A 24,459-nucleotide genomic window follows, 5' to 3' on the forward strand; every position below is an offset into this window, starting at 1 on the left:
CCTATTGATTTTAATTGGCTTTGCTTAATGTGCCAAACCCAGAAACTCAATTTTAAGAAATCACACCAGATTTGCTATGAAGAGACGTTACAGAATACTAAAACTGACTTTTCCAAAGGCTGCAAATGTAAGTCATAGATCAAATCTGAATTCACCTCAGTTTTACAGAAGCTTATCAATATTAATTTTCTTGTCTTCCAATATTGCAGAGTTTTATTAATATAGTTACCTTAATACATTAATATAGGAGAAAGAAAATCATAAGACATGTCTTTCACTAAGTGCTCCTTTTAGTTTAAGCATGAAAAGCTTAAAAGACATTTTTCCATCACTTATTAATTTACTACACAAGTATGTGTGCAAAACCTAAATCATGCAATTATGATTAATACTCTGAAAACACTTTCTAAATATCATTACAATCTTAATACAGGATTTTCAAAACAAGGCATTCAATTTTTCTTAATTAGTGGAAGAATTTGAAATTTTCACTGCTCACCTTTGGAAGCTTGTCTCTTTTGAGGAAAAATGGAACCACATCCCGGCCTGAGTTTGGTGGTAAAATTTCTCTTATATCAATGGTGTCATCAGACAAATAATAACGGAGAACAAGTTCCCGTGGGTCAGGGAGCTTCGACTCTGGGTCATTCCACACACAAGAAAACCCCAAAACTTGTCCATCAAACTCCAGGAATTGTTTCAAAGTGTCAAAACGCTCATAAGGGTGGAAAGGATTTGTGCTCTCCAGATATCTCTGGTAAAGGAGAAATTAAAAGAATTTTAATTAATGTATTTTTAATTATTTATTCCTAGAAACAGGATCACAACTGCATGGTGCTGTCTAACCTTAGAACACAGGTTTAGGATTTTCAAATCACACCTCACCATTACAATACATGAAATACGATTTATGTCATTATCAGAGAAGTATTTACAGGGTTGCTGTGCCCTCAGAAAAAAAAAAAACATTGAAAACCATTTTGGATTGGTTTTAATCCTTGTTTTTCTTGCAACAAGGTCCTCTAGATCAGAGAATTGTTAAATTATTTACAGTACAGCTCATATTTTCAAGAAACTGCCTGCGGTAATCAGATGACTAGAACGCCAAATAGCATCACTCTTCCTGATTTACTCCCTTAAAAATGATTTCTTACAGATAATGTGGTGTAAAGAAACAATTTATTCTTTTCCTTTTGGTATTTTCTGTTGTTCAACTTTAAAACATAGATTTGAAACTTTTGATTCATGCTACACAGTTGGCAGGTACTGGGTATGTTTGTTCTCCTCTCAAAACACACCCATGGGTCTGAAAAGGAACAGCAAATGTTCAATTAAAGAACTTTCCAGCTCATGTGACAATGTGCTTCCTGCAAAACCAGTAGCACTGGGTTAAACTGGGTCCCAGTTTATGATGATGATCTGGTCCAAGGATTGCATTTCTGTACTGTTAGTTCACATCTACAAATGATGACCTGAACAGAGTGTTTTTCACAAGTCCAAATCCACATGACCAAAGTGCATGAAAAGGGATAAGATAATCCTTCTCATCTACAAAATTGCTTGCAAAGAAGAATGGTGACAGGCATTGATGAGACAATGTGAACTGAACTGTCTGAACAGAAAACAATGTTGACTGTAGACAACTTATATTGTTGTCTAAATTTCTCTTTATCCACTAACACACCTTCTGGCCTTAAAAATCTGTGAGAAAAGGTCCATTCTTTCAGAGCATCAAATCTTAAAATAAGGAGAGCAGAACCAAGTTATTTACCTTCCCTCCTTCCTGACCCTTGAAGATGCAACAAAACACAGCCACAGAACAAGGTAACACCATTGTCATCCATGGAATACCATCTCCAACAATACAGGAGGAATTTCTTCATGGAAAGGGTTCTTAAGCAGTGGAAGGGGATGCCCAGGGAAGTGGTGGAGGCCCCATCCCTGGAGTTGTTCAAAGAACACATGGATGTGATATTCTGATCTGGGTGACAAGGTGGGGACTGGTCACAAGTTGGACTTGATGATCTCAGAGGTCTTTTCTAATCTAAATGGTTCTGTAATTCTGTGAAATATGAGTCTAAATGGTTTACTGCACTTTCCACTGGCCTCATTTTCTATCCCATCCCATTCCTTCCTTCACACCTTCATTTTCTGGCCATGTACTAGGAGTCCAATGAAAACCAATTTAATTTTGCTCAAAGTAGCCTAGAGCAATCAAAAAAAAAATTACCTTCCACAAATGGTGGTAATTTTTTCACAGAAAAGTGAAAGCATAAGGCAGCCAGAATCTGCTAAATAACTTTTCTGGAATTTCTCAACAACTGAGAACAAGAAGACATAGATTTTTGTAATTTTTGGTCTTCTGAAGCTCTTATTTCTCAAACCTTTTTTCCCTCTCCATTCTCTTTAGGGATTGATATGCCCAATTCTTGGATGTTTTGCTTGTGGTTAAAAAAAATTAAAACCAAAGTGGGTTATGCAGTATCATACAAAATGTTGACACAGTCTGACAGTATCAAGACAACTCAGCATGTGTTTATATACACAGCTGTTACCTACAGGGGCTGAGTAAGGGAAAAGAAACCCATGGCCAGGCTGAGTCACCACAACACAGAACCAGATGTGTTACAAATGTGCTTTTCACTGGGGGACTGCACAAGCCTGGCTGCATGAATGAAGAGAAATCAACCTGTTGGCCAGAGAGTGCCTCAGAGACAGGGAATTGTCCTACACATCTCAGTCACAGTCACCTTCCATTACTGCTGCTGAGGCCCACAGCAGTTTTCTCCCTGGGAGCACTGAGGATGCCACAGACACAGGGAGGATTTGCTGCTTCCAGAGGACCAGCTGGATCTGTCACAACAGGCTGCATATGGTGGGCCAACAGTCCTAACAGTCAGGTCAAGTGCCATTTGCACTCATATTAATCAAGAAAAACAGAACTGAGGGAAGCTTGTCATTTTTCACAACAGAAAACATCACTCCCATTACTATTCCCAGAGGGGAAAAAAATATAAATAAAAACAAACAAATCCTGCAAAGGGGAATCCACATAGAATCTAGGAGTTGTGAGTGAGACTTCTGGAGGTGTGTGTTTGTGTACATGTGATCCCATACATTTACAAAAGAGGGAGGCAAATAAAACCTCACAAGTCTTAAAACTGCAGAACACTGGGTTCTGTATGGTAAAAGAATTTACTTTACACATGTAAAGAGCTGTTAAAAGAGATGAAAGATAACATATGAATAGAAGAAAGGAGTCTGCAGGTAGCCATGGGTGGGTTGGAACCACAATTCCAATTAGATCGTCCTTTAAACACTTTAAAAGTGTTTATCATCATTAGATTAGCTCAAGCAAAATCATAACTAGAACATGTAAATTATAGTAGAACATGTAATAGGTACATCTTTTTTTTTCTTTTCAGATTAATACTGGAAGGCTTATATTATTTTTCCTAATTAATTTTATTCTGTTTTAAAAGGTTTACAAACACATCAAGAGAAAATTATGTATATAGTACAACAAGGCACATACCAAAATGCTTAAATCCAAGTTTTCTCTTGGGATTTACTATGTTGAAATAACTACTTTCTATTTGATATTAAAGAAATAATGTATGTAATGCATGAAATCAAGTTTTATTGAAACCAAGTTTTCACCACTGCTGCCCCTCCTGACCTTTTGCCGCTCTGTGGTGTATGGGTCGTCCGGACGGCTGGCAGGAGGATTTAGTCTGATTCCTATCTTCCTCAGGAAATTTTTTGTGTACAGGTCACAATCTATAATCTTATATTTTCGGCCATAAATGGTTATTTCTGTGTTGATATTGAAATCATACATAGTATAGAACTGATCCTCATTAGGAGGTGGGAGTGGAACCAGGCCCCGTCGTAAAATAGTTCCTAGAAAACAGAGTAAATTCATGAGGTAAACAAGATTTGCTCTAAGGATCCCAACAGAAGTAGGCTTAGAGAACAAAAACCTGCCTTAGAAGGGAAAAAAGTTTGATTATCAAGGGACATTGAACTGATATTGAACTGAGCTTCCTTAAGGAGCACATGGAAAGTAGAGACAAGAGAGGTGAGTTGGGCTGATTGCTGGTCTGAAGCAAAGAATCCATCTCAAAAATGCAGAGCCACAACTTCACAACCAACAGTCTCACAGAAACAGTACCCAAAAGAGAAAGAGGAGAGGAGAGGAGAGGAGAGGAGAGGAGAGGAGAGGAGAGGAGAGGAGAGGAGAGGAGAGGAGAGGAGAGGAGAGGAGAGGAGAGGAGAGGAGAGGAGAGGAGAGGAGAGGAGAGGAGAGGAGAGGAGAGGAGAGGAGAGGAGAGGAGAGGAGAGGAGAGGAGAGGAGAGGAGAGGAGAGGAGAGGAGAGGAGAGGAGAGGAGAGGAGAGGAGAGGAGAGGAGAGGAGAGGAGAGGAGAGGAGAGGAGAGGAGAGGAGAGGAGAGGAGAGGAGAGGAGGAAAAAGAGAGATATTTTAACTTTGACAAAGTAATCAAATACTTAAATTTTGTTATTCATAGTCCTAAAATGACTGTTATCCTGACAGCACTGAATTTTATTACCTTTTGAAGATTAAAGGACAAGGAAACTGCCATTGGCCTATCAGCTGAAAACGCTCAAATACATTGATGAATTGGGTGATGCTTCAAAAGTACTCAGTGCTTGTGAGCAAGAGACTGGAGCATCTTTCAAATGAGGAAAGGTTGAGTCTGGAGCAGAGATGACTCAAGGTGGGGGAAACGTATCAAAATTTACAGGGACCTGATGGGAGGGAATGAAGAAGATGGAGCCAGGCTCTTCTCCATGGTGCCCACTGGCAGGATGACAGCAAATTAAAGGACACAAAATTCCAGCTGAGCACACAAAGCCGTTTTTTTACTGTGAGGGTGATCAAATACTGGAACAGGCTCTCCAAAAGGGTTGCAAAGTCTCCATTCTCAGAGAAACCCAAAAGGACATGGCCCTGGGCATCTGGATCTGATTCTGCTTGGAGCAGGAGCATGGACTGGAGAATCTTAAGGTATCCCTTCCTACCTCAGTGATTTAGGGATACCACAAATATTTCAGAAATAACTTACAGGAATTTTAGAACCAACTTAAGGGGCCTGGGGAGAGAAGGGATAAAGAGAAGCAGAGCAGAAGGGAGAAAGATACCACTGTGTCTTTCTTGGTGTTTGAAGGGCCTTGTTCCTAGGTTAGCCCATGGAAATTCTTTATTTTTCACTTTATTTCCTTGTAGACTAATTTCTATGAAATACCTTTCTTTACTACATTATCAGAGTTGCTTGTTAAGTTCTAATTCCTACAATGAAAATATATCCTTAATTTTTCAGGGGAATAAAGCAACAAAGCAGATTTACTTTATGTTCCCATTAAAATAATTATATAAGACCCATTCATCATCCTGATGTTTCACATATACTGAATCCAACATTCTGGTTACTGACCTTTGACTGTAAAATAAACTTGAACCTCCATCTGCTTAAGCATATTAAACACCTATTTAGGATGTATCCTCATGAAAGGTGTTAGAAAATGTGGGATGTAGCACATTTTAATGAGATTTAAAACTGCATTGCATTAGATTTTAAAAACCATATACTTTAAAACATTTTACCTGATTTTGGCTAATTCTTAGGTCAATCAACAGATAATGAGGTAAGTCAGAGCATGCAAATCCTCTGGAATCATCACTCTAGCTAAAATATAATGGTTGATGATTTTCTAATATGAGGTGTTTTCAGAGATTATATTCACTTCGGGTTTGGTGAATCAGTCTCAGCTTGTTTTTCATATCACTTTTAAGGGTGAAACACAAATATCCATTTTGTTCTGACGGAGAAGAATTTCTTTCCTAATGGAAAATATCTTGTAGAGATATTATCTGTAGCAATCCTTTGCTTTTATTAGGTATCACTGTGCCTGGTGTACACATGTAGAGGGTACATTTCATAATGTTGAATTCAAAATTTAATAAAACCTGATCAGCTGGGGTTAGGTCTCATCATTTTAAAATTGTTCTTCCTTCTGGAAAATAATACATTTCGCCTAGAAATTTGTTGCAAGCTGTTAAAGGAGCATCTGATTGTGCAGTTTTCAGGTTGCAAAGGATGGATTGCTGTTCCTGATGGTTCTTTGCTTGTCAGTTTATTGAGCAGGACATGCTACTTCACCACCAAGCATTGATTTAAATATTTGCATCTGGTCAGATAAGGCCCTGCTCTACTGTGCTCTTGGAAAGGGACCTGGGTACTGCTTTGCTCTGGCAGTGGTGGTGGCACTGAGCTCCCACGCCATAATTTGTGGCATATCTTCTTTGCTCTTGGGGCTTTGGGTTATTTGGCAACCCCAACAGCTGCTTAAGGAGAGCTCACTAGTAGTGAAGGCCTTTTGACAATGAAGCTGGGCAGAAAATGATTTGGTGTCTGCTGCTTCTCTTCTCTGAAGAAGATATTAAATGTTATCCAGAGTTTCCTCAGCACAGCTCTCTGACTCTGCACAGCTCGAGAGTGCATTAGAGAGAGGAGAGGAATGAGTAATACCTGGAGTTTGTACATGCTTTGTTTGCACAGAAAGGAGGAGAAGCCTCCACTATTCTTCACAACAACACAAAGAATTAATCCCAATAAACAAGGAGGCTTCTTACATTCACTTATTCACCCTTCCAGAACATAGCAAGGTCATGATTTGGCCACCATCAAATATGGCAAAATCACAATTATTTCAAGGCCTTGGGGGAGGCTTAAACTCTTAGATAATCTGTTATAGTGGAGGAGCTGATGCAACTTCACTTTCCCACTTGTACTTTCCTCTTCAGCCAGCCGGCCTTGGGAAGCCAGCCAGGAGGCAGCTCCACTCTCTTTTTCAGCTGGCTGACCTTGGGGAAACCAGCCAGCTGCTCCACTCTGCTCCAGCTTGCAGGGTCTGGATTGCACTGGAAGCTACAGTCATCCCCACAGGAACAGAAATGACCTTTTGATAAGACAGTATCAGCCAGCCACAGTCCTGTTAACTGGGAATTACATGTACAAAACACTTACAACTGCCATACATAGCCTGGTTCTCTATGGGAGAAGTTTTTTTCTTATACTGAAAGAGTAATTATCATTCTGGCTGTGGAAGAAGCATTTGGAGTTTGTCATATGGTCAGGTTTTCTGTCCTCCTCTCCTTATCTTGACTTGGGCCTTGTGCACTGTGATTGTCCTGCTATTTCTTGCTTTGATTCTGGTTTCTCAAGTTCAAGGTCTCTGCATTTCCTCCTCAGTACAGATTTCCTCTAATGCTTCTAATATTTGCCAAATAGCAAGGCAGTATCCAAAATTAAATGAAGTTTAAATTTAAGCTATTTAGTAGCAACCTTGTAAGTCCAAATTAATGTCCAAGTACAGCAGCCAGTTTCATAAAGCAGTTTTTAAAGTCACTGAAACATTTCCCACAGATCATTTACTTCATTAGTTTGAGATTTTGATCAATGGTAAAAACATGTTTTCTCACTTTTTTTCTCTGAAGCCAATTTGTTTTAGTTTTGTAAAATCATAATTCAATTTAGAAATTCTTCTAACTTCTTTGACCACTGTTCCTTCACCAGATCTTCCTGCAGTCTGTAAGCCTGTCCAAATTTCCACAAAGCCACAAGCACTACAAGGGTGCAACGGGAAACTACTGCATTTCTCCAATCCCACCATTCAGAACATCAAAGTCTCATTTGTGGGTTATGGCACAAGCACTGGTAATCCCATGGCCTCAAGGCATTAACCAGCCAAGATAAGATCTACCCTTGATCTACCCTGTCACAGCTCTACCTTCTCTCCAAGAAGCCTCCCAAAAACAGCCATCCCAGCTGTCTGGTTCACATCTTTTTTGACAGGGCAAACATCCAAGTTAGTGTGACCAGCACCCTCTGCCTTCAACAGTTCAATTCTACTTTATCCATCACTGGTTTTTGCTGTTCCTCTACACAGCCCCTTTCCTGGCACTGCAACTCTCAAATTCTCCACACAGACCGAGCCCATCCTGCTCCTGATGTCCTCACACATTTTTCTTCATGCACCTGTGATCTTTTGTTCAGTGCAGTTTGCCTTTTAGCAACCCATGCTCTCCTACAGCTGAACTCTCCTCTACAAATCCCTGGAATTTTAATTAACTGAAAAGTTGTATTTCAGCAGATGTGCAGAGAGCAGCAAAATGGTCAGGATCCTGAACTTCAGCTCAGTTCAGCTCCTCACCCTGTTATGACCTTTTCTGTATGATCATGGGTAAGGTTTTCATTCCTTTGTGCTTCAGTTTACCAGCTCCACAATGCAGACACTTTCACACTTCCACACCTGTTGTTCTTGGGCTTAAAAATTCCCAGTTAGGATAAAAACATTTAAACAATGTAAGATAGATAGATAGATAGATAGATAGAATTATATTAAAAGAGGAAATGGGACAATTCTTTATTGAAAATGGTAAGATTACCAGTTAATGATTTAGTATATATTTTTAAGAAATATTGGTTTTGCTTGTATTCAACAACAAATATTTAGAGCCTTTAATATAATAACTTTGTCACTGGTCTTCAGTTATGGAGCATGAAGTCAAACTCCAAGTGCATTTGAGTAGAGAATCCTCTGATGAGTGTCTCCATCACCTCTTTCACTCCACATCATATTAATTTCTAGGACAACAAGAATATTTATGTAGATGTTTATGATAAAGTATAGGCCCTGTATCTATGCATCAACTGTGAAGCCCAAATAGTCCTTGGGCCTTTCAACCTACAGTTTTTCTTCCTTCCTAAACACAACCAATACACAAAGCTTCTTCACCAGATAGGTACCAGTGACAAATAAATTAAGAGCACTTTGGAGATCCTGGAACATTTATTTTTAATCCCTCAGGTAAATATGTCGCATATACATATTTATCCCACATAAAGTACTCAGACAATCTCATTGAGACTTTCAAAACATCCTTGCATGGAAGACTGAGAAAATTCTTGTTTCTCTCTAATACTATTCAGTTAATTTTAGGTCCACTATCAAAGGTGATTCCAAGAATCATTAACACAAGATACAACTGAGGAAACAGGAGGAAATTGTAGCCTTCCTGTCACCAAAAGAAAAGGACTAGACTCCCAAGAACATTGGGGCTGAAGAGGCAGCCTGCACAACTCATAGTACAAAAACAATGAAAATAACTCCTTCAAAGGAATTAGCTTTGAATTTGCTTTATCCTGCTCTAAAGAATCTGGCTTCCACCTTGTCTCTCAAAGGCATCACCTCTGACTCTCTGTCCTTCCTTTGTCAGTGGACATTTCCTCTAAGCCACAAACCCCAGAAGCAGCTGCTCCCACTCTTGGGGCACACAAGTCAAGGAAAACCTAAACCCAATGATGCCTCCCACATCCTACATAGGTGTGCAGGCTGGGGGTAAGGGAACAAGCCCCAACATGATTTTCTTCACATGAAAAAGCACTTGCCCAGGTAGGAGTAGGACAAGGTTTCATTGCATTCAAAATCAGTCCCTGTTGATGAGCTTAGAAAACTTCAGGCAGGAACTACTCAACACAGGAACAGCAGCACCTGAAATACTGTTTTGAGAGATTCACAGGCAATTTATCCCAGTCCTAACAGTAACGATGCACATAACACCTTTAAATATGATCTTATTCTGTAGACAGAGAAATTGATAGCATCTGCTGACCTGGGAAAAGAATAGGGTAGTTAAATGGTCAACTTATTTTTCAAAATTGCCGTGCTAAGAATGTATAAAATGTACAAAACATCTTTGGGGACTGGGAGGTGCATCCATCCCAAGACATCCTGCTTCTCTGGATTATATCCCTTGAAAACTTTTAATTCTGGCAACAACCCATAAACACCAAGAAGCAGCAGCTGTGTTCCCCCTGTACAACAGGATGTTGACCGCTAGATCACATTTTCTTAATATAAACCAAGTCCAGTAATACCCCAGTAAATCAGCACAGCAAACCCTCCTCCTGAAGCCCTCAGGCTGGCCCCAGAGCAGGGCTGTGACACTGAGGCAAGGCAGCTCCTCAACTTAAAAGGCATCAAGGAAGAATTACTGTGCCAAGGGCACTTTAATCATAAAAGAGCCAAAAGCCAGAGGCACAGAAGACTCTTGTCCTCAATAATGGCAGAGACACTGCAGTAGCTCATGAACAATTACAGAGCTGCTGCCACAGAGCTCCCTGTCACTGCCAAGAGGGGAGGAGGCAGGCTCAGGAATGAAGATCTAGAACACAAATTGTTTTTGCAGGACTGACACAACACTGACAAAGACCTTACCACCTTGATTTCAAACTACCATATTAGAGAAAAAATTGTATGTTTGAGTATGGGAGAGTTTTCAGCCTTACAAAACCCACATCTTGAGAAAGGACAACAAAAGAATTCACATCATGATCTGTAACAAGAAAAGACAATTATACCTGTGCATTTACACCCCATTTTAGCTATAAGAACTCCCATTATATATCCTTTGGAATGGACCAAGACTGCAGAGAAGAGAGATATAAAGGGGAGGAAAAAAGGTGCCAATAAAAACAGATACCTTGATTTATGCCACTGTCTTTCACTACAGGCTCTGTCACTTGAATTGTATCATCTTCAAGGAAGAAATATATTTTACAGTGTCTGATTCTATACAGCTCTTGATGCTTTTCAGGCACTTCTTCTTCAAAATAGGCATCAAAACACAACACCTATTAAAAACAATAAATAAATATAAAGCAGCAAAATCTCCAACACTTTTGCAAAATAAACTTGTAAAGGTCATGAGTAACTAAATGTATGGATTTCAGGAGGTAGATTTATTTCTCAGAAATGTAAGAACAGAAATCCACATTAAAGCACATAAATATAAAATTCTTTGCTTGGCATTTTTATTATCACAACATGTAAGCATAGATGGGACTCTAAAGTAAAGAAATAAATCAAATACAAAACTATCAGCAGGTTGCTTGGAAAATCTTCCAAACAAAGCATTTCTGATAACACAATGAGCTTCCCAGGTACTGAAGCAAATTTTAGACTGCTATTCTATGAATTATAAGAAAATACAGTGCATGATGACAGCAATGGCTTTACCATCAAGGTAAGTGGAAAGAGTTCTTTTTAAGCAGATCCTGCAAGTGTTCACATGAATGGTACTGAAGGCTATCAGAGAGAAATGACATTTTTCAGGAGGCATTTACAGCTGTGCAATGTTGGCATTTCAAAACTTCCCTGGTTCTGCAGTTCAGTGAGTGGGGAAATCACACAGAGTGTAGCAACTTCTCTTCATGGTCTCTTCTAACAGCAATAATGCAAAAAAAACCCCTTCACAGGGGAAGTGCTCACTGTCCCTCATACCTGGAACTCCCAGATCAAACTCAGGCACCATTACACAAACTTTGCACTTCTTGGTATCAGTTTTTAACCACCAACACCAATGTTAAGGGACCATGAGAGATGTATCTACTTCCTAGGGCATTATCTAGCAGGATGCCTGCTTTGGTAGTATGTGCAGGAAGGCATTAATTAAAACAGGCTTCTATCTTGTCCCCCCAATACATTTGAGTCAAATGACTGTTAATTTATACTTAATTTTCCACACTGGTTATATTTAATAAATGCAATTACCTTTACTCTTGATTCATCAGACAACCTGAAGCATTGAAAAAAAAGACAGTTTAACCATTGCCTATGTTTCAACAAGCATCTAGCAGACCATGAGCTGGAAATGTTTGAAATCTAATAAGCTGGCTTTAATAAGCAGAACACACTTATTGGTTAATTGTCTGCACTCCTTTTGCTCGTGCCTTTGGGAATCTCAAAGTACCTCCTGGAGTACTCAGGAGTGCTCTGTCATCCAGAGATTTTATAACACCTCATGGACAAGAACAACCTCCTTTTCTAGAGCTGGGCAGACAGAAGTAACAGCCTGCACACAGCAACAGCCACCCTGTGTCCTGCTCAGCCTTCTCAGTCACATCCCCTTCCCTCAGGCAGGGTAAGTGCAAGATGAGAATAATTCTGTTTCCAGAAATGATTTCAAAGGCTCAGATCCCACTGATTTTCAGTAACCATTGAACAGTATGACAGACACATTTTTGGCATCAACTCTCCTGCACTGTGACCCTTCACCATTAGAGAAATAAAGTTTAAATTATAATCAAATTACATAATCATTACCTGTTAAACCTCATGGCATTAGATCTTCACACAAAGGAATCTAGAAAACTCAGTTACAGTTTGTTAAACTAGTACAACATGCAAGTTTGTGAACAATGTACAGATTTAAAAATATATTTTAAAAATTAATACTTGTCCACATTTTTAAACTGTGGATTTCACTGTTTCATGTATCAAACACAAAACACGGGACAAAACATCTGACATACAGCAGAGGCAAAACAAACTATCAACCTGCAACATCTCTTTCTCTTTCCATTTGTCTAAACATTGGTGCAAAGTGCCATTTTTGGTGACCAAATGATCCTTCCTGGCCTCCAGCTACTGCTCTGGAATGACCAGGAGCCCTGTATAAATCTCTTGAACATGCCAGGGGACATGAAAGGGCTATGATAGAACCACTGTATCCCATTCTGAACATCCTGGGCTTCAGCTGACAAGGACCAGAACTTCATTCCTCATCCAGCTGCTGGTAACCCATGAAAACACTCAAAACATGGAAACTTCTGCACCCTTTGTCCCTATTCTGCCACTCCCACTAGAATGCTCTTCAAGAGCTCTGCTTCATCACTAATTGTTCTTAATTTTGTCAATGATCTCTTCTGAGAGCAGTTGTCTCATGAGACACAGCCAGGCAAAGCAGTCTGCTTGCACAGAACTCCAAGCCCAGGCACATCTTTAATACATTGGATTTATTTCTTTCTCTGAGCACACACCTATGCCCTGGTTTATCCCATCTGAGGAGCTTGTGCAGGTTCTTTTGCACTCACACTTTATTCTCTTTACACCCTTATCAACATGCTAGTGTGTGACAAATATATGCAGCAACCAACTGAAATTTGGCAGATCAAAGCAGATGATTTGGGAAGTGTGAGGAGGGGAAGGAACAGAAGATGACTTACTTTTCATTTTGGACCAAAATTACTCTTAAAAATACTCAAAATGTAACACTTACTACCTGGAGTCTCATCTGCAGTACAGAACAACAAAGTTCCCATCCCATTCCTTAAAAAATTAAATGTTACCTATGAAAACCAAAAATAACAAATATTGAATAAACTCTGCAGCACTTTGCAAAGTGCCACAAAGTTTTCCCTGGCACCTGTGATAGTCAAATTATAAATATCATTCCAAGCCCAGGAGGCCTTGTGTGTGTACTTAATCATAGAAGAAATTAAATTTACACCTGCTTCCTATTATGCAAGTGAAACCACAAAGACAACTTCTCAGCTTACTTAATAATGAAGTTTTATGCCTGTCCTTCTTCCAGTTGCTATGGTACTACTGAAAGTTAACAGCCAAAGTGGTGAGAAAGCAGCTTACATTTCAAAAGATAAACACCCACTCAAACCTTTTTTCATTAAGTGCATTCTGCTGAGTCCCAAACTGCAGCACTGGAGGACAGAGCAGCATTCCAGGCTCTAAACTGGGGAAGCTAAATTACTTGGAGAGTGAGTGCCCTGTAACAAACTGCCATTAATACAAACACATGAGCCCTCCAGAGGCCAGTTCTGAGCCTGCAGACTCCTGTCCTGGACTGTCCTGTGGATGGATTAATCAGGAATGGCCAAAGGGCAGCAAGCTCCTCTCACCAGCCAAGGCCAGGAGCTGATGCTCACTGGTGTGGGAACCCAGGACATCCCTCTGGCTGTCCAGGACACCAGGACCCTGCCAGGGGGCTCAGAGACCCTGGCACAGAGCCCAAAACACCTGTGGGTTTGATTATGACCCATGGAGCAAATTACCAACCTTAGATGAAGATCAGCAAGCCACAACAGTTTAGGTAGAATAATAATGAAGTTATCATGGGGTGGAAAAGTAGATTTTGGGGTTTTTGGTATGGGGGTTCAGGAGACAAGATGGAGGGAACTGGGCATGTCCAGCCTTTCTCCTTCTTCTTCTTGGCCTCCATCTTCTGCTGTGATGTTGGCACTTTTGGATTGGTTTAGAGTAGAAGCTCACTGTCTAACATAGGTGATAGGTATTGGGAAGTAATTGTAAACATTGTACATGTAGTTTTTAGTATAAAGACATAACACTGCCCCAGGGGCAGGCAGAGTGCCTGGAACTGTCCTGCTGGATGGACCTCGGCAGGGCAGGAGAAAATTTTTTATATTTAAGATACAATAAACAACCTTGAGACTGAGAAATGAAGAGCTCTGACTCCTTCTTCAAGGGCCAGGCTGGCAAAAGAGACTTTCTAACATTTCTTGGGGTCACTGTGAGCAGCTAGAGATCCCAACACACTGGAAGGTCCCTCTGCCTCCTACTGAACCCCTTTGATTCCACAGGCTTGGATCCAAGGCCTGAGGAGGAAACACAGCCTCCAAGAAGGGAGTAGGAAAAGCAAGTCCAGGTCTGGCTGAAGCTTTAATACCTGGGCACCCTGGAGCAGGTCACAGCCAAGCCTGATGCTCTGGGAGCAACACCAGGGATCTCAGAGGCAAAGCCAACCAAAGGCATGTGAGCTGTTCAAACCCAACATTTTCTTGTTGTAGTTCTGCTCTGCCAAAAATGAATGTGTAATTGTACTCCAATTACCTGCATGGCTTCTCTTTTAAAGCAAAAATTATGAGATTTGCCTTTCTTCTCAATATTTAAATACCATAATCATTTAGTCATGCAACATTTCTGCTATCTGCTGCATGATTCCTTTTTCTGGATCATTTTCCTTCCCTGATTGTAGGCTTTTTGCTTTAGAAATAAAACATCTCTAAGTAGAATTTAATGTGAATTTAAACATAGCAAGCAACAACAATGTGCTACAAAATTCCTGTCATCACAGGTTACAGTTATTTGATAACTCTCTAACTTAAAAGGTGACACTAAATTCTTGCAAAAAAAAAAAAAAAAAAACCAAAAAAAACCCAAATAAAAAAAAAAAACCAAAAAAGCAAAACCAACCAAACAAAAACAAACAAAAAAACAAGCCCTAATTTTAAATTTCTGTGTATCAGACACACAAAATTATACAATAACAAATCATACAGAAGTCCAGAAGTCAACAGGACTTTGAGCATACAAGTATGATGGGATGAGTGAATCTCAAGCATGGAGCACTCCACTGAGTTTAATGATTCCCAAGTGCCCAGACACACTTTCTCCTGGACTGAGGATTACCTTACCTTCATTCTCACCAGCTTGCCAAATAATTCCCTTATTGTCATCATTTTCACTAAAAAGAAATATGCTTCCCAACCCCTTATTTTTGTTAAATCCTGTAGGAGATGTATCCCAATACAGAAACATTTTTATAGATTGTTTTTATGTTTATATTAATATTCCAATACATTAATATAATGAAAAAAATACCCACTACCACTATTTTGTCTATCTAGGAGCTTTTTTTGCATGCACAAAATAATCTTCTGAAATATCTAATGGAATGTCATTGTTATACTCTGTCATATTGTGGCTATTCATCAAAAAAATATATATATTTCTACCTACCTGCTTGTCAAATGCTATCCAAGAAGGAGGACCACTTCCTGATGCTTCAGGATGCACACTGCTGGTAATTTTCAGGGGCTGACCAGGTAAAGGTTCACCTCCTATTCCAGGTTTATCTTCAAACAGCCTCCGAACATTATTGCTGTACCCACAGATCTGTGATCTGTGGAAGTTTTCTCCCCCAGTCTGTCAAAAGTGCAGAAGAAAAAGAGAAAAAAAAATTTCTGTGTTTTTGTTTTTAAGTACATGATAGCTGACCATCCAGGCAAGGAGGATTAATCATGCAAAAGTTTCTTTATATTTACTTTTAATACAGACTCTAAAAATCTGTAACAACTGGAATGCTGCAAGTGACATTTTCCAGTGGCAAATTTGCCAGTATTATAGACAAAAATGGAATAATATTCAATAATTTACCTAGGCTGAGAGACTGGACAGCAGCAGATGTTTAACCCCACACTCCTTCCCTGCAATAAGGACTGAGGTGGTAGAGAAACAATCAAATCACCTCAAGAACTGCTGTAAAAGGTAAAGGGGAAAGGCCTTTCCTCCAGCTCTCCAGAGGACAAATGGAAACAGCTCAGCAGCACTCAGAGAACAGCCTGCTCTCCTTGTTCATGTCAAAGATCTGATTTACACTTGCATCCCTGAGTGCAAATAAATTCCTGTGCACTAGTGAATACACTTGAATTTTGAGAGGCTGGACCTGAATCAAAAGGCAGATATTCATTTCATCTGGGAGTATTTCAAAAAAAGGTCTCTGTAGTGATTCCTCTGTATTATTACTGATTTTTCAGGCAATTAAAGATGGAGTGCTTAAAAATATAGGAACAACCAACAGCAAAGGAAACCATCTTGCCCACTCGAATTTCTTGGCTGGGGCTGGAGCCAGTCTTCAGTGACACAGAAAAGCTTCTGGGCTGACACAAATGTCACTCCTGTCCCTGGGAATGTCCCTCCTCAGAAGCTGCCTGCTTTGCTGGGCTTGGGCAGCAAGCCCCTAATGACCCCACACAGGAGACTTGTACAAGAGGACAGGGAAATAGGAAATGCCAGTGAAAACTCCACTTCCTCCCATGAGCAACAATCCTGACTTGTTAGCTCCTCTCACTCTGCTATTCTTCCCTTTCTTGCCCTCTCAAATCCTCAAAATACTTTATCTGGGGAAGCAGAGAGGGGCCACTGCACCCTGGCATGCCCATAAAGAGGAGAGAGGCCATCAGAGCTGTGCCCTCCCTCATCCTGGGGCTGGGGGAACATGAGGGAAGATCAGGCTCAAATGGGAACTGATGTTATGGCTGAGAAAAGCCAAGGTAGAGGAAAAGGTTGGACAGCAAAATTTTTCACAGCAGCACCAGAGCAGCATGTCAGTCAAGCAGCAGGGGGACAAAATTGCCTCCCCACTGTATTTGGAAGACTGGGCATCACTGATTATCACATGCATTTGTGTAAACCACTACTCCCCCAAAAGGTGTAGACAGTTCTAAGTTAGCCTCATAAATCAAAAAATGGTACAAATAATCCTTTTTCATGATGGCAACGTTCAAATGCTCCAAGATAACACAACACACACCCAGCAGAGCAGTTCTGGGAACAAGTGCAAGCAGTGAAGCAGCAAAACCTGAGAGTACTCAAGCAGTAATTTCATTCTGCCAGTATGAAAAAGAGTCAGGAATTGAAAGGCAGGGAAGCAGCCTCATGGCACAGAATTATCAACACCAGCCTGCAGGAACTCTGCACATTGGGGTCACAGGCTGAACTGTTCACCTGCCTCCAGGTGCTCCAAATCCAATGGCACAGAACAGAGAGTGCTGACACAAACAGCCCAATCACTGCTTTAGCTGAACCTTGCTTAAAATCCTTTTGCACACCACTTTGGCAAGGACAGCAGTATGAAAAACTATACTTACTGTTTTTACAAATCATTATTTTTAATACCATGATAATCAATGCCTATACCCTTGCCTAGGTTAAAAAAAGCTGAGCTAGCCAGTGCCATTTGAAACAGTTATTGCAAAGGAATAAGGTTCACATACTGGGGTCAGAAACAATTAGAGCTATGAGAGCTCATCCCCAAAGAAGATACTTTAAAGGTAAGCAGTATTTTGAACAAAGGTGGATAAAAGAGCATGCAGGAAGTATCATAATTTAAAGAATTATATAAAGGAAACAGAAAATTTCTCCTCAAGATATAACTCAAGAACAAGAGTTACTGAATAAAAGAGAAAATCAGTAAAAGGAAATGCTTATATGCAGACTAGGAGTTCATGGGGCATTGCTCAAGCCAGGAATTTAACCAGTCCCATTTGCAGGAATGATGCCCAAAATTAAATATTTTATATCAGCACAGATTTGTGAGCTGTGACATAAAATGCCACACTTCAGTGGCCATCCCACCTCTCCCACAAGAAGTGAGGACAGCTGCTCTCCTGGATCTGGAGCAGCCAGGCACTGACAGGGGCTGGCACCTCCTTGGTAGCACATCTGCACACTTGGGATGGTTTCCTCTCTCTCCTTTGGGTGCTACTGAACTTCCCTTTGTTCTTTTGCTTCTTTTAAAAATAATTTTGTTCCTCTGCAAGCTGAGAAAGAGCTGGGGAGAAGTCAGGAAGGAAGGGAGCTTTCTGCATTTATCAGTTCAAATGAACAATAACTACAGTCAAGCTGAATTTTAAAAGGGGATTTTCTAGGCAGAAACATCTGATTTATACTGAAGGTGCTACAGAACAGATTCACTTTTTGGTACAGCAACTATTTAATTATTTTCCCTCTATTACCAGATCATGTGTTAGGGAGAAAGGCACAGTTAGCAAAGCACAGTGAGGGTGGCAGTTTTCCTGAGGAAAGGAAAGCTTTTTCATGTCTTCAAAACTTCTAGAAGCATTTGATGTTCATATGTCTTTGGGGTTTAGCAGCAAAAATATGGCAAAGTGTTCATCAAAGTAATCCAGGAATGATCCTGCTGGAATTTCCAGAATTTAGGGCTAAAATCACAACATCCTTAAAATTTTACATGAAAAATACATGATGAAACAGCTTTAATTCTGCTAAGAATCTTTTGTGTCATTCCTGTAACTTTTTAGGGTTTGACAAAAAGACTATTTTAGATTCCTAATCACATAATTACCTATCCCCTTCTTCCAAAAAGCACCTAGATCCATAGACAAAACCATCTCTTCTCAAAATCTGTGCAATTATTTCTTAAAAAAAAAAAAAACAAAAACAGAACAACAATAACAAAAATAGAAAGTTTAAACAAAGATTACCTATCCCCTTCTTCCAAAAAGCACCTAGATCCATAGACAAAACCATCTCTTCTCAAAATCTGTTCAATTATTTCTTAAAAAAAAAAAAAAAAAAACAAAAAAACCAGAACAACAATAACAAAAATAGAGTTTAAACAAAGATTACCTATCCCCTTCTTCCAAAAAGCACCTAGATCCATAGACAAAACCATCTCTTCTCAAAATCTGTGCAATTCTTTCTTAAAAAAAACCAAAAACAGAACAACAATAACAAAAATAGAAAGTTTAAACAAAGATTAGTTAAAATTGAGGATTGCAAAAGGGGGAAAATCACATTTGGGAAACTTCAGCTAAAGAACTCAGACCACATCTGGCCTAAAATAGTGACAGAGCACCATGCCACCTCCACATTGAATGACTTCTAACAGAAAGCTTTCAGAGAGCAGGGCAAGAGCTTGAATGTGTGTGCTGTGCTAATGCAGCTCAACTGAACAGGCTGTGGATCTGCTGAACAAAGCTGGGCATTTTCTGTGTGCTGAGCCTGAAAAGTATTGAGGCTCCACTCAGCAGTGACTAATACAAAGGTCAGGGCTCTGTGACTGCAGCTCTGGGCTCTGCACTCTCAGCCCCTGCAGCCCTTGGGGGATGCTGCTGCCTCGTGCTGACTCTGGAATGGAGTCACAGCAAACTCCCCAGGGAGCTGCACATTCCAGCTGAACCAAACTCAGCTGCAAACCTTCCAGCACAGGAGCTGCAGTGGTGGGAGAGCCCTCAGTGAGCTCTCAGAAGCCACTGAGAGAGAGTTTCTAACTCGGTCCCACAGGGAGCCATGGCAGGAGTGGCAGCACAGTTCTGTACCCAGCATCCATCTGTAATTCCCACCTTGAGAACAGCAGCTGCACCCTGGATGTCCTGCCCAAATCCTGCATCAGGAGGAACTGTGGCACTTCTGAATTATTCTAGGCTGCTGATAAAGTCTGCTTCAGCTCAGTGATGGAAATAAATGCAAATGCTACACACCGTGCCAGTCGAATTCATGTGACTGATTTCCAACTCTTTTATCACCCCCTGCTTGCTGCAGAGGTCTCAGGATGTTCAGGGTTAAGTGGAAATGGAAAAGGAGGAACACCCTAAGACATTGTTGCCAGCAGCTCTGGTGCCACTCTAAAAACATCACAAAGCAATCTGCATCAACACCAATTCCAAGCTGCTGCAATCAACAGGGAAGATGTGGAATTTCTGCTGCGCCACTGAAGTTTGCAACAGAACTTTTTCAGTTTTTTAAGGATGTAGTTTCTCCCTGAGATCTATAAACTTATTGTCTGATTCTCTAAGAAATGCCATGGAGTGTGGATCAGTACAGAAAAAGGCACGGATCTGTTGCTGCAGGTCCAGAGGAGCTCCAGAAAAATTAGCAGGAGGCTGCAGAACCTCTCCTGTAAGGACAGGCTGAGAAAGTTGGGGTTATTAAGCATCCAGAGAGACCTTACTGTGACTTTTCTTTAAGGGAGAGTATAAAAATAAAAGGGACAGAGTTTTTAGCAGAGCCTGCTGCAACAGAACAAGGGGTAGTAGCTTTAAGTGAAAAGAGAGCTGATGCAGGCTGGGTATAAGGAGGAAATTTTTTACAATGAGGGTGGTGAAACACTGGGACAGGCTGCCCAGAGAGATGGTGGATGCCCCATTCCTGGAAATATTCAAGGTCAGGTTGCCCTGAGTGACCTGATCTAGCAGAAGGTGTTCTGCTCATGGCCTGGATGACCTTTAAAGGTCTCTTCCAGCCCCAGCCATTCTGTGATTCTGGCCTGCTCTTACTGCCTGGGAGAAGACAACAGAAGGATAAAGGAAAGGGCCCAAAATGCAGCCACAAGGGGCAGCTACAGGAAGATTCAGGTTTGGGGGTCATGAACAGACAGATCTGGGGGAGCAGGGCTGAGGGGCAGGAGGTAGTGGAAGGAATTCAGGGAGAGATGGCCAGAGAAAGAAAGAAGAGCAGACACAATTGCTTATAAAGAGGTTGGGAAATGTTCTTGGTCAATAAAAACTAATGTCCTGTTTTGTGGGTTACAGAGCAGCAGAAAATATTTCAGGCAGGAAACAGAGCCACAGCAGCACAGCTGAGGGCAACTCCAGGTGCTGCAATGAACAAGGAAGATGTGGAATTTCTGCTGTGCCACTAAAGTTTGCAACAGAACTTTTTGCAGTTTTTCAAGGATGTAGTTCCCCCTGAGATCTATAAACTTATTGTCTGATTCTCTAAGAAATGCCAAGGAGAATTGTAGCACAGAATTTTCTCTCTGAGAGGGATTTCAAACATCAGGCAAGAGAATACTGGTCAGCCAGCACTTGGCAAATGTGACCCACATGAATACAGGTTTGTCACTCTCCTCCTCAGCTGCTGACACAGGCAAGGACATCAATCCACTGTCAGAAGGAGCAGCTGCCTTTGAGAGCAGGAGGCAGATGAGGAGCCCTAATAAAGGGAGTACTTGTGATGTAACCAGTGCCAGACCTGACTCAGTCCAGGCTCCAAATGCACAAACTTTTTCTTGCAGTAATGAAGCAAACATTTTATATGCTGTGTTTCCACCATGTGCTAAAATACCTGTATTGTTAGATTTCCTCATCACCCACAAACAACAAACACAGACACTGCTGATGAGCAGCTGATCTTTGGACTTCTGTTTTAAAAGAGGTGGAGGGTTGGTTTGTTTTTTTGGGGTTTTTTTATGAATGGACTTCTGTGTACACAAACTACTGTAATTTTGATTTTGAACACTACCTGAAAGCTCTGGTTTTCTGGAAGCAGCCCAGGCACCTTTTTAAACACATCCAAGGCAGGTAGAATACATCTACTCTCCTTCCATGCCCTTTGTGGGTCTACAGATGAGGCAGGTGGAAGCATCAGGAGCAGAGACAAGAGAAATTCACTAGGAGCTTGAGCAGCAATGAGCAGAATTAATACCCACACAGCAGTCTCGTAGAAGAGGACAGGGAAATAGGAAATGCCAATAGAAAACTCCACTTCCTTCCATGAGCAGCAATCCTGACTTGTTAGCTCCTCTCACTCTGCTATCCTTCCCTTTCTTGCCCTCTCAAATCCTCAAAATACTTTATCTGGAACAACTTTATAGGAACAACCATCCCCTGTTCCCTGTGCATCCTTCTTCAGGGAATGCTTTGCCACTGTTGTTTCTGTGCAATAAGAGGCATTGGTGCTGATGCTCACAGTCCTGACAGGTGGAAACACTTTCTTCTTTTTCAATTTATCTATAGCAGTGACACCTTTTTTTCTCCTTTAAATATGTTATTTTCACCTCATTTGTGGAGGTGAGCTGTCATTATTAACTCCACTGTTTCAAGGACTGACAAAAAGAGCAATCTGGAGCCCTCACAAGGGTCTAGCCATGGTTTTATAATGTTGTCTTGTGGCACTTTGTGACAGCTTTCACACCTTTAGTTTTCATAACATACTCACTGCATGCACTTCAGCATGGGGAGTTCAACACTGTAATTCTTCCCAAACACGTGAAGTTAAATTAAACCAATTAAGTTAAATTGAAGTTTGGAGAACAACAAAGCCACAGATATCCCTGAGCTGAGCTATTCTGCTTCCAGTCAGCAGGTACCAATGGCACACACCTATTCCAGTGCTGCTGATACACCCACCTCTAGAGTGGCACACACAACCAATCCTCAACAAAACAAATCCCAACTCAGCAAGAGACTGAGTATTCACCACCAGACCTTTTTTAAACCCCTTCTAAAACAACAGCATCAAGCTGTTTCCAGGGAAGAAGATGCCTGAAAGATCCTCACAGGCTGTGCTTGCAAGAGGTCCTGTGTTTGCACACTTGAGCAGTGCTGACACACAGCGAGGATGGGAGTCCACATAATTCTACACAATTTCATGCTCCCTGTACCTGGGCAGCTTTGTGTCTACCTGCCTGGTGTCTATCACAGAATCATAGAAAGGCCTGTGCTGTTAGAGATCTTAGAGATCATTCAGCTCCAACCCCCTTTTCATGGCTAGGGACACCTTCCTCTAGGGCAGATTGCTCAGAGCTGCACCTGACCTGGCCTTGAACACTTCCAGCAGTGGGGTATTGACATGTTCTGTGGGCAGCCTTGGCCACAACATGTCTACAGCATGAAAATGTGACAGATTCTCTTCCAGGTATTTTGACACTATTAACAACATTAAAATACACTGTTTAATTTGCCTCCTGAAGGCATCAGCTAGAGTGCTGTGCACAAATTCTGCCTTACCCCCTGCACTGCTTCACATTAGAGTGTGTTCAATGAATTCCTAGCTACCCTTGATGAAAAATTTTGAAGTAGTGATGGCAGCCTTCTCTTTTGTTTGTGATAAAATAACCATCTTGTCTATTTTGCCTGCATTTATAGTATTGGCAACCCTGAAACAGCACATCAGCATTTCTGTCACTGTCCTCTCTTGAAAAGCCTTTTTGGTTACTTATATAGATGGTATCTCTCTCTCCCTATTTTGTTCTGTTAGAGTTGTTAGAGCTCAAACTGCCCCAAAGCAATTGCCAGATCACAGAATCAGTGAGGATGGAAAAGATCTCTGAGATCAATGAGTCAAACCTGTGACTGACCATCACCATGTCACCCAGCCCATGGCCCTGAGTGCCACATCCAGGATCAGCACTGTGTCACCCAGCCCATGGCCCTGAGTGCCACAGCCAGGATCAGCACGGTGTCACCCAGCCCATGGCCCTGAGTGCCACGACCAGGATCACCACGGTGTCACCCAGCCCATGGCCCTGAGTGCCACATCCAGGATCAGCACTGTGTCAGCCAGACCAGGGCACTGAGTGCCACATCCAGGATCAGCACGGTTTCACCCAGACCATGGCCCTGAGTGCCACATCCAGCCTTTCCTTGAACACCTCCAGGGACGGTAACTGCACCACCTCCCCGGGCAGCCCACCCCGATGTCTAATCAGCCTTTCTGTGCAGAAACTCCTGCTGGTGTGCAGCCTAAACCTGCCCTGGCGCAGCTCTGGCCTCATGTCTCTTGTCCTGCCGCACCTCACCCTCACCCGCCGCTGAGGCCGGGGGAGCTCAGCGCACCCAGGGGCGCCTCCCCCTGCGGGGCGCCTCCCCCTGCGAGGCCGGCAGGAACGGCCCCGCCACACCCGGCACCGCCTCCAGCGCGGCCCCCGCGGCCCCGGGGCAGGGCAGGAGGGCGGGCGGGAGGCGGCCCGGGCGGTCACTCACGTTGCGGCGGCGGGAGAAGCCGGGCAGCAGCGGCAGCGCCATGGCCGCCCCTCAACCGCCTCCACCGCTGCGCGGAGACCGCGCGCCGCTGACGTCACGCGGCCGTGACGTCACGGGGCGGGGACAGGCGCGCGGCGACGGCGGGGGCTCATCCCGAGCCCTCACGCCGAGCCCTCTTATCGAGTCCTCATATCGAATCCTCATCCCGAACCCTCACCCCAAACAGTTCATCCCGAGCCCTCATGCCAAACCCTCATATCGAATCCTCATCCCGAACGGCTCCATCCCGAACCGCTCATACTGAACTGCTCCATCCCCAACGGCTCCATCC

The 24,459-nt window shown here is 41.9% G+C and overlaps 1 protein-coding gene across 1 annotated transcript in view; it reads right to left on the reverse strand.

Moving 5' to 3' along the window:
• The window catches only part of EFHC2 (EF-hand domain containing 2), a 57,465-nt gene extending 33,267 nt beyond the window's left edge, over positions 1–24,198 (reverse strand). The window contains exons 1-5 of the mRNA XM_058018758.1: positions 24,129–24,198; positions 15,640–15,825; positions 10,568–10,718; positions 3,680–3,903; positions 500–754 (exon numbers count right to left, since the gene is read on the reverse strand). Of these exons, the coding sequence (XP_057874741.1) occupies positions 500–754; positions 3,680–3,903; positions 10,568–10,718; positions 15,640–15,825; positions 24,129–24,170 (858 nt within the window). The 5' untranslated portion in view covers positions 24,171–24,198. The remainder of the gene's footprint in view (positions 1–499; positions 755–3,679; positions 3,904–10,567; positions 10,719–15,639; positions 15,826–24,128) is intronic.
• Positions 24,199–24,459: the final 261 nt, after the last annotated feature.

This window comes from Melospiza georgiana, chromosome 2 (genome assembly GCF_028018845.1).
Source record: "Melospiza georgiana isolate bMelGeo1 chromosome 2, bMelGeo1.pri, whole genome shotgun sequence".
In the NCBI taxonomy this organism is placed as follows: Eukaryota; Metazoa; Chordata; class Aves; order Passeriformes; family Passerellidae; genus Melospiza; species Melospiza georgiana.